The 13,893-nt window shown below is 38.8% G+C and overlaps 1 protein-coding gene across 2 annotated transcripts; it reads right to left on the reverse strand.

The window, feature by feature from the left end:
* Positions 1–755: 755 nt before the first annotated feature.
* On the reverse strand, positions 756–12,823 carry mpzl2b (myelin protein zero-like 2b). Of its 2 annotated transcripts, XM_042499058.2 has the most exons (5): positions 12,456–12,810; positions 7,403–7,572; positions 6,156–6,366; positions 5,582–5,750; positions 756–3,448 (listed from the first exon to the last, which is right to left on the reverse strand). In XM_042499058.2, the coding sequence occupies exons 1-5, from the start codon at positions 12,514–12,516 to the stop codon at positions 3,238–3,240; spliced, it is 822 nt and encodes a 273-aa protein (XP_042354992.1). In that variant the 5' UTR covers positions 12,517–12,810; the 3' UTR covers positions 756–3,237. The 2 variants fall into 2 exon arrangements, with proteins under 2 accessions (XP_042354992.1, XP_087944642.1); XM_088088516.1 differs by lacking the exon at positions 756–3,448 and having other exon boundaries at positions 3,733–5,750; positions 12,456–12,823.
* Positions 12,824–13,893: the final 1,070 nt, after the last annotated feature.

Genomic DNA, 13,893 nt, shown 5'->3' on the forward strand with positions numbered 1-13,893 from the left:
GTTTTCATTCCAAAAGAAGAATAATGTACACTGAGGAAAGGAGTCAGAGTGGAGAGGCTTTGTAAGAGGCTGGTGTTTTCCCAGACAGGTTCCCACATGCCGCAGGTTGGAGTCCCTCTCCACCTCGACTCAATAACTGTCTGAGGTGAGTTTTGTTTATGTTTTCTTAATATGTTGAATTTAAAGGAATAGATTGTGTTTTAATAATAAAAATAATGAATAGAAAAGTTAAAATACTAATTAGGGACAATGATAAAGGGAATTTCATAATTCCACCAGGCTAGGATGTGTCTTACATGCCTCTTCTATTGTTTTTATGAATATATGCTCTGTCACTGCACTGAAATATTGTCAGATTTTCCAGTGGGTTGTAATGTGAGTAACAGGAAAGTATGTCCATGGTATTTTTTTTCATGATTGCTCAGTAGGTATTAACTTTAACATTTCAATTAAAAATAAAATTAAAACAACACAAAAAATGTAGTGAGATTATTTCAACCTATTTTCAATATCAATCAACTTCATTTTCAGCTTAATTTTTGCACTGTTATATCTATGAAGTGAATAAACAGTGAGCTTAACTTTGCTGTTTTCAGGCCAAGAAGTGTGTGTGTCCTCATTGTCATGTATGACACAGACAGGAGTGGCTCACAGTTGGTATTTCACACTCACCCACACAATTCTTTGAGAGCTGATCTGCTGCCTCAAAGTGAACTTTGAAAAAAAAAAATCAAAATACACATCATACTACTTAATAATTTAAAAAAGAGTACTTTATTGCAGTGTTGCTAAATAGAGATAGATATGACATTTCAAGATTTTAATTTACAAAAAAGGGTAAAGTTGTGCTCATTTTACACTATGTACAAAATCTAAATACAAAATCTCTTAGGCGATGTTGCCAATGTTGTAAACACCTTGCTTTGTTTATCACTCATTACTCTCATGGTGGACCAAAGGAGCAAAAATAAACAACAGCACCCCATTCTCCTGTTTCATTTCCCAGCAGCATTCTAACCTCTCTGCAAAGACACACTATGACAGTTAAAATCTGTTTCTTGCGTTAAGTGTTGATTTGTCTACTCTCAGCTGATGCTTTTAGAAACTGAACAAGAAAACCATTTATTCTGCAACATCGCATTTGCACAAACATTGTCTGCACTGGTGTGGGGTGATTTCAGCAATGAGTCAAACTTAAACAGCTCTTCCCTTAAAAAAATAAAAAAAATCTATAGTTCATTTATTCCACATGAAAATTCATGAATTTTCACAACACTGATAGAAGGCAGCAAATTTCCAGCAGCAGCAGGCAGCTGTATGGAAATCCAATCAAATTAACACAAAGAAGCACAGTTACAGCAGTCATGTACAACAAACTCACATTCACCACTACACATCCATGAAACACAGAAACTAGAACTCCATTGACTTACACAACAAAGTTTGTTTACAGGTGTTGGGGACACTTCTGTACTGCATGTATAAAAATGTTGTATAAAGCCTTCTGTGGCTCCACAGGGAGCTGCGTGAAGTCTGACAAACCGCCTCACATGATGCCACTTGAGTCAGTGTCAAATGTATGGAGACAGAACAATGACAATATATTTTGGCATCAAAAGTAAAATTTGGCATTGAAAAGGGAAATATTGGCACTAAAATATATTCCATTGAAAAATAAAACATGCATAAATTTTTTATTTCATTTTAATATTTTTTCTATTCTCTTTGTCTTTAAAAAAATGTAAAAATCATTTTTAATGCCTGTGTTTTTTTCAGTGAATTTTAGTGCCATGGTTTCCTTTTTCAATGCCAAATTTTATTTTCAGTGCCAAGATTTAATGTCACTGTTGTAGCTCCATACAAGTTGGGGTTGAATACTACAAGTCTTAAATTTAAATTCTGGCGGTGTGCAGTTAGAAGTAAGTGGCCAGACTTCAGTAGCCAGCTCTATACCTCCTACACCCTTTTTCCACCAAATTAACTCTGGATGTTGAACTGGTTCCATTCAGGATTCTTGAACCCCTAGTGGTATCTAGCGAATGAGTCTGCATTTTCACCAGGTTTAAATGGAACCATGAAAATCAAGAAAGTGTCATCAACAGGGGGCGTGTTGCACAATTCATCAGGGAAATAAACAGTTGTAGCAAAATCGTGGATTACTTTGATAATCTGTGAAATTTTGGTTTGTTATTACAGATATTTGTTTTACCCAAAAATATACACATAAACTAATGAGACCAGGGAACTCTGTTTTTTTTTTTAATCTATTTCCTACTTGACTTCTCCAGTGTTGACTGGCCCATCCTCTCTTTCCAACCTGTAGAATATGACATGCCCACTGATCTTGTCACGGTGCGCTTGATATTTTTTGGTTCCAGCTGGTAACCAAATTTTCTAAATTCCAAACCAAATCATTATTGGTCGGAATGCTCTGAAAGGTTCAAAATTAGGTTCAGGAACCGGAAAGAAACAAGTTCCATCTTGGTGGAAAAGGGGCATAAATGAGAAGAGAAGCTCCAGGCTACATTAGCTGCTACTGGCATAACAACACCTGAATCTCTGACCAAACTGTTGGCAGTTGAGTTGCATTGTGGGTTATGTAGGCCCCAAGTTCTAACAAGGAAAATTCTCTATTCAACAGATATATGCGTATGAATGTAGAGGATTTTGACATCGGAAGCAATCTTGTTTCTGATTGTAGTCCGTTTGTAGTCCAAGTAGTTTTGGCCAATCACATTTGAGAGATACATAAACAGTCCGTGTTGAGAAGCAGATCAAATTGGCCAAAATGCAATTTTGGAGACCTCCGCAGATATCTGTTTGTAGAGATTAGCCGAAATGGCCACTGCACAGAAGAGGAGGTCTTGACCGTGATATCGGCTGGCTCTAGCAGATCTTTCAAAATATTGGCGGTTGACCACAAAGACTTATCGTAATTCAACCAATAGCAGATGGATTTCGAGATTGGACAAAAAATAATTTGTTATGTAAAAAAGACAGCATTTCTGGTTCTGCTGCTTTGATTTTGATGCTTTTTTTAGCTGCCCATTGTCAGTCCAACAGTGTAATAGGAGTGCAAAGCTAAATCAGCGGAGCAGTGTTTTAACGTTAATTTATGCCGTAACTCAGTGACCATGATGCACTGAACTCTGAAAAAGTACAATAAATTACATATTTAAATCAAGTTAATGAGGAGCAAAAAGGCTGACGGTATAACAGGAAAGACAGGTCCAATCATTAGAATGCATCCAATATATCATCACCACCGTCATCGCCATCGTCATCATCATCATCGTCATCATCATCGTCATCATCATCGTCATCGTCACCATCGAGGCCTTCCTCTTCCTCATCATCTCCACTGCTGCCTTCAGACTCTTCATCATCTGAACTATCGGCTTCTTTCTCCTTCGTCACAACTGTCAGGTGAACAGCCTCTTCGGGTAAACTGACGCAACCAGCGCAAAACACATTCAGTCAAACACACACAAACACACACACACGTAAACAATGAAACAGGCTACTCATGGATATATCTGGCTGCATGGAAAGCAAATACTAAATGTCCACCACTAGTTTACCTTAGCAAACGTCCATCGCCAAAATAACAGAGATAGAGACTTTAAAGATTACAATACCCAGAATCCTAAGCTTGCAATGAACCCAGCCAGAGTGCCACAGAGATTTGGTGTACCACATCTGGTCCGTGGACAAAGATGACCAAAACATCAGTTTATGGTTCTATGGGTCTCAAATTCTTCACCTGTATTCACAGATTAAAGTGGCACAGACTGTGACGCAGCAGTTGTTGTTGCAGTTGCTGCTCACAGAGAAAAGAGAAGGCTTCGCCAAAAAAACAGAAAAGGAACATCAACTCTTATCGTCCATAGCTTAAAAACTAAAACCATCAGCAGGAAAAAAAACAGAGAGGATATGACTCAATTCACCGTAGCAGTCTCATTTCAAGTGTTGATTCAGTAAAAAAAAGCCCATAATTGTAAATAACACATCATAAATAACTAATGATTGGAAAGAAATTCCATGGTTATTTGAAAAGAATACATTTGATGCAGTCAGCACTGCTGCTGTGAATTGAGGTCAATGAGCAAGATCCAAGAACAGCAGGTACAAATCCCTCCATATTTACATCTCCTACTAAAAGGGGTAGTTTGGATTTTTTCAAACAGGGCTGTAAGAGGTACCTATTCATAGTCAGTATACTACATACTGTACACGGCATTTGCCACGCTCTCAGTTTGAAGAAGCAGACAAGAGCAAAGAAACATTCTGCTGTGGATGGGGCCCAGCAGCAAAACGTATCTGAGCCGTTTAAACTAGAATTTCTGCCTTGCAGTTGTATGCCTCCACAAATGAGTTGAGTTGCATACAGTTAACAATAATGTCTGTGAAAACATGAATGCCTTACACAAATCTTCTCCCTGCCAGCACACACAATCTATGCAATCAGCACTGTTTCAATATTAGCGTTACTTATTCAGTATCCGACCAAATGTCTCCCCTTCTGTTCCTGAGTTATGATTTTGAGTAATGGCCAGAAAAGTGTTTTTGCAGAACATGATGATGCCACAGTGAAGTTGACTTTTCACCTTTTGTATATACTTCACCATTTTATTCTATTAGACATTTTTAATGATTTTTTTGGTCATAATTAGCACATGAATTTTTGAGTCTCAGCCAAAAACACAATTCACAGTGACCCTGACCTTTGACCATACACAACTAAATTCGAATGATGTAAATCTGGAGGGTAAGCAGACATTTGTGCCAAATTTGAAATAATTATTTTCTTGAGATATCTTGTTTACGAGAATGAGATGGATGTAAGGTCAAAGTGACAAAGTGATTTCTGACCATCAAATTTTAATCAGTACGTCATTGAGTCCAAGTGGATGTTTGTGCCAAATTTGGGATGGATGGATAGGCAAAAGGACAACCTGAAAACAATTTGCATGGCTTCAACTTTACTGTGGCGATACATTTTATCAAGCATAGAATTTCTGTTTTCCGATGCATAAGCACTGCTGTGCAGCTCACTGTATTATGCTGACGTTTTTTAAAGTGGTAAAAATGGGTTTCACTGCTTAGCCCCATCCACAGCAGTACTTTGTTTAGCTTCCTTGTCAGTACTCCTGTCTGCTTCTCCAAACTGGAGGGTGTGCTGACCGCAATCTACTGTAGGTAACACACTGACTATGGATAAGCACCTCATACAGCCCTGCTTCACAAAATCTGAACTATCCTTTTAACAATTTAAAAACTCTCAATAAAATTAAGTTAGTAATTACAATCACGCGAAACTTTTGATAAAAACATATAAAAGTGTATAAAGATTTGGCAATATAACAAATGGTAAGGCTGGTACATTGTATCTCTAATACTGAAGGAACCAAACTACACTAATATCTGAGAGGTTGACATTGGAGGAGCAAACATGGAAGAAAAAGACGCGTCCCCACCCTCGACTTTTCATTTGTCTTTTCCAGCAGAGTGGACCCAAATAGCCAATCACACTCGACACCAGTCCAGAGAAGAAGAGGAGCTCCGGCTCTCTGGCCCTCACCACACAGTCGGGTCCTTCCATTCCTGTTCCCGCACATTCACCTCAGTGTCAGGCTCCATGCGCTTTCTCCTGAAGTATCTCACCGCCACGAAGATACCGAGGAGGACAAGGATTACAGCGCAGGCGCCCCCAACTGCCGCTGCCAGGATGCCGATTTCAGAGAGGGAAACTGGAAGCAACAAGACCCAAAATCAGAACAGTGGGTGAAAGCTGAATGTTGGGGAATTTGACAGAACAAAAAAGGTACCATTGCAGTACAAAATAAAACAGTATCACAGTGATTCAGTACACTGCCCTTCACTTCATGCCGTGGGGATTTAGAGTGTTCTTGAAGCAGACACTAAACTGAGTGACCCTGACCTATGACCTCCTGCAGAAACGCCTGAGTAATACAGCAATTTTTTATGCAAGGACGAAGGATGTACCACCCTCTGAATACATATTTAAGAAAATATTGATAGCAATGACAAAAAAAGATTTATGCTACAACATTTTTGAATTTTCTTTCACTGTAGTATATTTGATGGCGATGTAATGTGACAAAATTGTGTTCGTGCAGAGCTGCCGCTCTGACCTTTGTTGACGACTCTGAGGACAATCTCTCCGTTGCTGCCATGCACATCTGGACGGTTGCGCACCTGGCAGATGTAGGTGCCATTAAAGGTTGGAGGCACCTCATGCAGAGTGATGGAAGCATCTTGTCTCATAACGTCTCCTGACCACACCGCCCGGCCTTTAAAACGCCCTTGCTGGGGAGGATATGGCACCTCCTGGTAGTAGAACACCTGCCACACAAACACACAAACAATCAAGCAAAACTGTAGAGAGTATAGAAGTCCAAACAGATTTGCAAATGTAAGAAAAACTCAAGAACAGGGATATTTGCAGGAACTGGGGTGTTTTTTGGCCATGCATGTAACCGATCTTAAAGAGACAGTCATCACATATTTATTGTGCTGTGGGCTAGTCCCCTGCAAACAGCTCTCACGTTGTATGAAAACATGATATAAAGTAATGTACTATATGCATTTGACAGAGCAAGGCATTTTTTTTTTTTTCCTCTATTTCAATTTTGTAATTGTGGGAGAGCTACTACGGGCTGTTAGAAGAGGTCAAACACAGTGAGTGTCTATTGTTAAAAGAATGGAGATAGGATAATTAACCAAATATTGTAATGTTTATGTGAAAATTTTAAAGGGAAACTTATGCATATTTCATTGTAGAGCCTAAATTCCCATGTCTTTGTGTCTAAGTGACTAATGGGAGCAACAGTTTTTGTTTTAATTAGTCCAGGATTTAGTTGCTGCAGCTGGCAGTACTGAAACGGGCTATAATGCAATCCTTTGGGGCAATTGTGCGTTGTCATTTAATGTTCACTAAAAGTGCTTGTTTTTGCCACTAACATGCTCCAATTGTTATCATAAGTGTCTGACAACATTGTGGAATGATGGAATAATTTTCTGCACCTTTCTCTTGATCTGGTCTGTTGTGACAAACCAAGTATCACTAAAGGAGAGAAGTAAGTTGAGCTGTTGCAGGACGACAATAACAATCAGACCAGATCAACCCTGGAGGATTACATTGCAGGCCGCGGTGCTCTGGTTCAATACTCGACCAACATCAAAAGGTGTAGTTCTCATTTGTAACTTGGACACAAAAACATGGGAAAACAGGGCCCAGGTTGAAAAAAAAAGTTTTCCCTTTAAAAATCACAAATTTTGTGGCACCATAAAATCTTGAATGGCTATTATTTATAATGGCATTAAAAAACAATAGAAACACATTCAAAGCATTTTCATAAAAAAACAAGTTTGTACACACCGACTCCTCAGATCCTGAATTTATGGGTCGGAAGTTCCAGGACACTGCGACGGACTGAGCTGACACTGGATGACTGGTAGTGAAGGTGCACTTCAGTTTCACATTGGTCCCGTTGACTGCTTCCACTTCTTTGGGAGTGGAAATAACTATTCCACTGACATGCCGCACCCCTGTGATAAAGACAAGCAGGTGAATGAGGTTAGCTTAAACTAGGACTGGACAATATATCAGTATTATAACAATACTGTGATATCAGACTAGTTATTGTCTTAGATGCTGGATATCATAATATCTTAAGTGTTGTCTTTTCCTGGTTTCAGGCAGCGTCACACACACACACACACACACATAAATATATATATATATATTTTTTAACTTACCTGACAGCAGCTGTTCTATTATTTGCCTTTACCCACTTAGTCATCAGATTAACATTACTGATGACTATTTATCAAAAATCTCATTGTGTAAATATATTTGGAAAGCACCAATCGTCAACCTTACACTATCGTTGATATTGTGTTATTCAAATTTTCTCAATATTAATTCTCAATATAATTTTCTCCTACGTCAACCTTCCACACAAACAGCGATGGAGGAAGTATCCACTTCCTTTACTTAAGTAAAAGTACTAAAACCACACTGTAAAAATACTCTGCTACATTAAAATTCTAGTATTAAAAATGTTACTTCAGTAAAAGTGAGTAAGTGTAATTAGGAAAATGTACTTCAAGAATGAAAAGTGAGAGTACCAAATGTGGAAAAATCTTTAAAAAAAAAAAAAACATACACTATCATAACAATAAACTGTTGGATAGTTTCATTTGTAAGATATCAGCTTTTTAAAAATAAAAAATGTTATAATTTAAGCAGCCCTGGTTCCTCATTTCATCAAACCATTCAAACAAAGGCCAAACCGACTGTACTTGTCACTGCTTATTTAATGCAGAAACAGCCTTGACAGTTGTGGGCAAAGTGACACAGAAAGCCTCAGATATCTTGTGTTCATTGTTTGTTAAAAATGCAAGTCGGTTTTTTGTGACGACAACCGCCCATAATCTAGAGCCACAGCTTGATATTTTGAACCTGGTTTTCCACTTTTCGACATGACTTTACCTCATTGCTTCAGCAAACAAGAGAGCAAGTCATTCAAAGACTCTAAGAGCAGCTACGCCTACCATGGGTTAATGATTGCAAGCATGTTCCAAGTACAGACGGCTACATGGACACCAACTTTACAGCAGCCTTGAAAACACAGATTATTAGATTATCTGAAAACAGCAGGTTTGGATGTTGGCTGTTCATCACCTGTTCAATTATACATCTTATTAGTGAGCACAAAATGAACAATTTTCCATTGTGTTTTACTTGAACGCTACAGTGAGAGCAATTTGGAAACTGTTTATCTCCTTCCAGGGATTTCGCAAAGTCAAATATTTGAGCTAAATCTGCATCACGCTGCCTGTCGGCCTCAGAGACGATCAGACCTGCAGACCTGTCCTGCGGATTAAAGCATTCCTCCTAATGAAGCACAGAGAAGAAGAAGAAGCCAAGAATGTTCTGTAATCCTGGACGAGGAGGGATAAAATAAAATGTATGACTGCAGATGAGAATTAAACTTAACAAGGATAATAGCATTTAGTAGGACATGGACTTTGTCTCTGTACGGTAAACCTACAGGGACTCATCATGAAGCAGTTCTGTCAATTATATCTCACTGAATCTCACTTGTATGGTAACTTTAATGTGGAATTTTAAATTCAAAGTATGAATTGATCTACTTGTAATTTCTTTGTCACTTAGTCTATCTATTAAAAGAATTATTTATTCATGTGTGCCATTGTATATAGGCTTGCATGTCTATTAGTTTCCGCTTAGAATGAGTTTCTTTGTATAATTCCTGAGAACTTGTTCAGCTCCACCATTATCACTTCCTCTTATAAATGCCTCAAGATGCACCACAACAAACGCTTTTGGACTGAGCCATAACAGGAAAAAGACACCTGAATAATGTCTCTTTACCAAACTGGACAACAAGGAATAAAAGCTATGTTTGAATAACATTTATCCAAGACTGACAGTAATATGCAACACCATACAAATAAATCACAGGGGCGTTGAGTTTGTGATTACTTAAAGGGCAAATGCAAATAAATATATAAATATATATTGTTCAAAAAATGTTCATGAGCACTTCTTCTTTCTCAAGATAATCCATCGACCTGACAGGTGTGGCATATCAAGATGCTAATTAAACAGTATCACATTAATGCATTATTTCACAGGTGTGCCCTGGGATAATGACAATAAAGGGCCGCTCTACACAATGCCACAGATGTTGCAAGTTTTAAGGCAGCGTACCATTGGCTGCTGACTGCACGGATGACTGAACAAGGGGGCTGAATGTTCATTTCACCACCATAAGATGACTCCAAAGCCAGTCATTAGGCGGTGCATCCAATCAGCCTCACAACTTGAGATCAAATGTAGCCACACCAGCTCTGGACCGCCACATCCAGCATCTATCACATCGATTATAAGATTTCCTTCTCACCTTCAAGGTTTAACCTCGCCCCTCTGTATCTCTCTGCTCTCCTTCATCCCCTCACACCCTCCCCAACTCTTTGCTCTTCCTCCTCAATGCTTCTCACTACACCTCCTGCTCCTTTATCTTCTGTGCTGTCCAGAGCTTTTAGCCATGCAGCCTGTTGTCTCTGGATCTCTACCACAAACCATCAGTGTTACTGACTCTCTCCTCACTTTCAAATCCCACCTCAAAACACACCTTTTTAGACTTCTGTGTGACCATTGCTGTTGCCCTTTTACTTATTTATATCTTTTGTTTCATAACTGTTGTATCTGTAAGGTGAGCATCCTAAAATGCGCCCATATATAAAATGTATTGTAATTTTATTATTATTTTCACCTGCAAGATGGTCTGAGACCAGTCACCTGGGCAGCTAATGCAACAATTAGTTTGCACAACTGAAGAATTTCTGCAGAAACTGTCTCAAGGCTATATTTTCTGCCAAATCTTCCATTTACTGGAACTGTAATTCCAGTAAATGGAGAGACACCACTTCATCAAACAGCCCAGAGCAGCATGCCAGGTGTTCCCAAACTTGCCTGCCCAAACAACTCCTTCTTATTCACCACTGGCAAGATATGTGAGCAAAACTTTTTTTATGATGTCAACAGCAAACACAGATATGACTTTTTTCAAAGTGACGATGCTGTTAGTCATCGCTAAGTCACCACACAATTGGATCAACTTTTGTATTTTCTTAGAATTTTGACAAAACCATTTGTACTTATAATGAATTACACTCAAATTGGCACTGATTTTGAATCCTTGTCATAGCACCACTAGCACTCCAGTCAATGGAATCTGCTGGCATGTCTGGATTTGTGGTCCACAGCATTTCTTCTAACTACTAGTGCACTCAATATGCAGTCAGATCATATGATATGTACACTACATATCTGTTGAGTAAAATTTCATGAAACCCATTGGATGGATTATCTAACCACTGTTGCTGACTCACAAAATTACACTGATTAGCACAAGGAAGGTCCATCATTTCAATGCATTTGTTTTTTATGGCGTCAACCAGCTTTTAATGTTTCTTAGCATAGATCCCTACTTTCTCTTTGCTGAACAAGTCATCCAGCGTTTTCCAAACACTCATGCCTTTGTCATTTTGTTGTTACATGGTGTCATTGTGCAGTGATTGGGATTCAATCAGGAGCAATTCAACTTGTTGCTTTGTGTTACCTCTACATTGTGATTATTAATTATATAAGTTGAACTGAAACTTGCTGCTAATTGGTAAACAGTGCAGTGGCACCCCCACAAATCTTTCATATGGGTAGCCAGATGGAGCTGCTGAAAATCTTGAGATGGCACACCAAAACCAAAAGTCAACTGAATTTAAGGGATTAAGTTATGCTGTTGAAATAAGCTGGTTGAAAACTATGTCAATATGAGAGGTAAGAAAACTTCTTGGGTTCCTTATTTTACTAATTATCTATGGCCGTAAACTAACACTGTTACAATTAACATTTTGATAACAATCATGTTTTAATGTGTTACATGTCTGTATATGGCCTACATGTGTTAGGCATTTTTTTGCTCTTCAAATACGCTGTTTGTTTCTCAATAAAAGGACCAATATATGGCTTTACATCATATTTATTATTTATTATATTACACAATTATATCACACAATCATCCCACCTCGCCGGTCTGTATAAAACATCCGATCGGAGGACGGGGGACTTCATTGCGGCCCTATAGTGTGATCTCTGAGTAAAAGCATAAGGAACAATGCCAGCAGAGGAGCCAGCAATTATGTCAGGATGGCAATGGCCCCCTCTGGACACCCTTGGGGGCACCACTGACTAAATCTGCACTTGTGTAGCTGTGATTTTCCTGACTGTCTGAACTCATAAGTGCACTAAAAATGTATATACCCCTCTGTTTGCCTGTGTTTGACCACGACTGAGACATTACACTAGACCAAGTTCTGTTCTTGAATAATAATTCAAATTCAGTGAACTTTCTTGTTCTGCCTTTTGCCTACAACAATGGATAACAACAGAATACAGCTATCTTTATAAAAGCATAAGAATAACGCTGAAAACGTTTTTACTGCAGTGATGACTACTTATGATGAACTGATTATATATTGTTGGAAAAATGAAATTCATACAAAAAGTGGTAACACAATGACAATCCAATATCAGAAAATAATCCATGGCCTAAAAAACTCCTGTATAATAAACACCTGTGGCACACATGTAGGATTTTGTACATTCTTGCAAATGATATGGGTTAAGTTCTTTTTTTTTTTACTAGTAGGTAATAACACTCGAAAAAATGCCATTAGTGTTAAAGGTCGGCCTGGGCCAAATGAAACTTAACAAGCTCCCTAGACTCTGGGTAACAATATGCAGTCTAAAATCCCCTCTTTTACACTGTTTCTGCCTGTTTTAGCCTGAAGTAAGACACGACAAAAGAGCCCTCTCTGTTCAGGAAGTTGCTGAAACTCACCTGGCACCACGAATCCTCCCAGGAGAAGCAGAAGCCATATCCGACACATAGGCTCAAACATTGATACCGCCTCAGCTCCGGCGGCTTAATTCCTCTGGAAAAGTCCCCTCATGTACGTTTACTGAACGGAGTCATGAACGCAAATGTCGCCGAGACTACCGAAGTAAAAGGGCCTTTTTTGTGTGTGAATACACTCCTCGGTGGTGAAAATGAGTCAGCCTGTACACACCTGATGGGCGGCGTTTACTCCGTCACCGCTTGCATAACCTGTTCTTCGCACCCTGACCCTCACACACCTCACTGTTTCAGGTCGGCTGCTCTCGTCCCACAAAGCCTCAAGGTGCAGATTTATAGACGTGTTGAGTGTGTTTTTAAATCATTCAAGACGGAAAACTTCTCGGGGCTAGAGGAATTTTGAATTCTAAAATTAGTTTCCTGCTAGCTGGTACCATCTTGTGGCCACAGTGTCCCATCACAGCTAAAAAACAGTCATTTCACATCACACGCACGACGGTGTGTAAGCGAGTGCCATATATATAGGCTATGTGTGTGTGTGTGATAGAATAACCTCATAGTACCTCATTTGGACACAAATTTTAGTTTTTCGGAAGTTAATAGAGTAATAGACTTTCAAGAAATTGAATAAGAAAATCAAAATGAAAGTAGCAAACTCTTCTATTGTGTATTTAAACTCATTATGCTTCTTTTTTCACAATCTATGTCTTTATAATATCTCAGAGAATTACTGATTACCTGTTTAGAGAAGATTTTGGTTAATCAAACCCACCAGACAGCAACAGTATTTCTGGTTTTTCTTATGCCTTGGGGGATTATGCTCAATCCACTTAATTTGTGTGATTAAAATAGGATTGCTTGCAGCAGACAAGATGACAAGATGTCACCAGCCATATAAAAAGAAAACAAACGTGAATTGATGAGGCTCAGGTGGTTACAGCAGTTGAATAATTACACTAAAATAACATGTAGAGTGACTTCTGTTGGGGTTGGCTGTCACAGTGTGACAGAATGAGGAACTAGTCGGGTGTAGTCTGATCTGGTTGTTCAGGTTTTAGTTCAGATTCACTGACAAGTGACATAAACAACCATGTTCATATATTTTTAGCATATAAAACAGTTGTAATCTAGACCATAAAATGTAAATGATCAATGATTTAGGTATGTTTTTTTGTTTATGAGAAGATTCTCTTATAAAACTCATTTTATTTTGTTTTTGTTGTATTTTAAAGCAGACATTATTCCCTACACGTCATCAGCAAGAAAATAGGAAGCTGATTTTTTCCCATGGTGTCCGCGGTACCAGTGTCGTGCCGCCAGAAACTGATTGTGTCACAGTCTGCTCTGCCTCTCTCCTGTTGCCGTGGGATTTTTCCCATTTACTCCAACCCCACCTCTCTCTCCACCTGGCCACTCCCCTCAT

Source organism: Plectropomus leopardus, chromosome 15 (assembly GCF_026936395.1).
Source record: "Plectropomus leopardus strain MGB_pleo_1.0 chromosome 15, ASM2693639v1, whole genome shotgun sequence".
Lineage (NCBI taxonomy): Eukaryota > Metazoa > Chordata > Actinopteri > Perciformes > Serranidae > Plectropomus > Plectropomus leopardus.

What these genes read in the sequence shown, in the direction of transcription:
- mpzl2b (XM_042499058.2), bottom strand. Translation starts at nt 12,516, where the DNA reads ATGTTTGAGCCTATGTGTCGGATATGGCTTCTGCTTCTCCTGGGAGGA. An exon ending in ATTCAGGATCTGAGGAGTCG is followed by an intron (nt 6,367 to 7,402) that starts GTGTGTACAAAC and finishes TTTGTGTGGCAG; the next exon opens with GTGTTCTACTACCAGGAGGT. An exon ending in CCTCAGAGTCGTCAACAAAG is followed by an intron (nt 5,751 to 6,155) that starts GTCAGAGCGGCA and finishes TGTTGCTTCCAG; the next exon opens with TTTCCCTCTCTGAAATCGGC.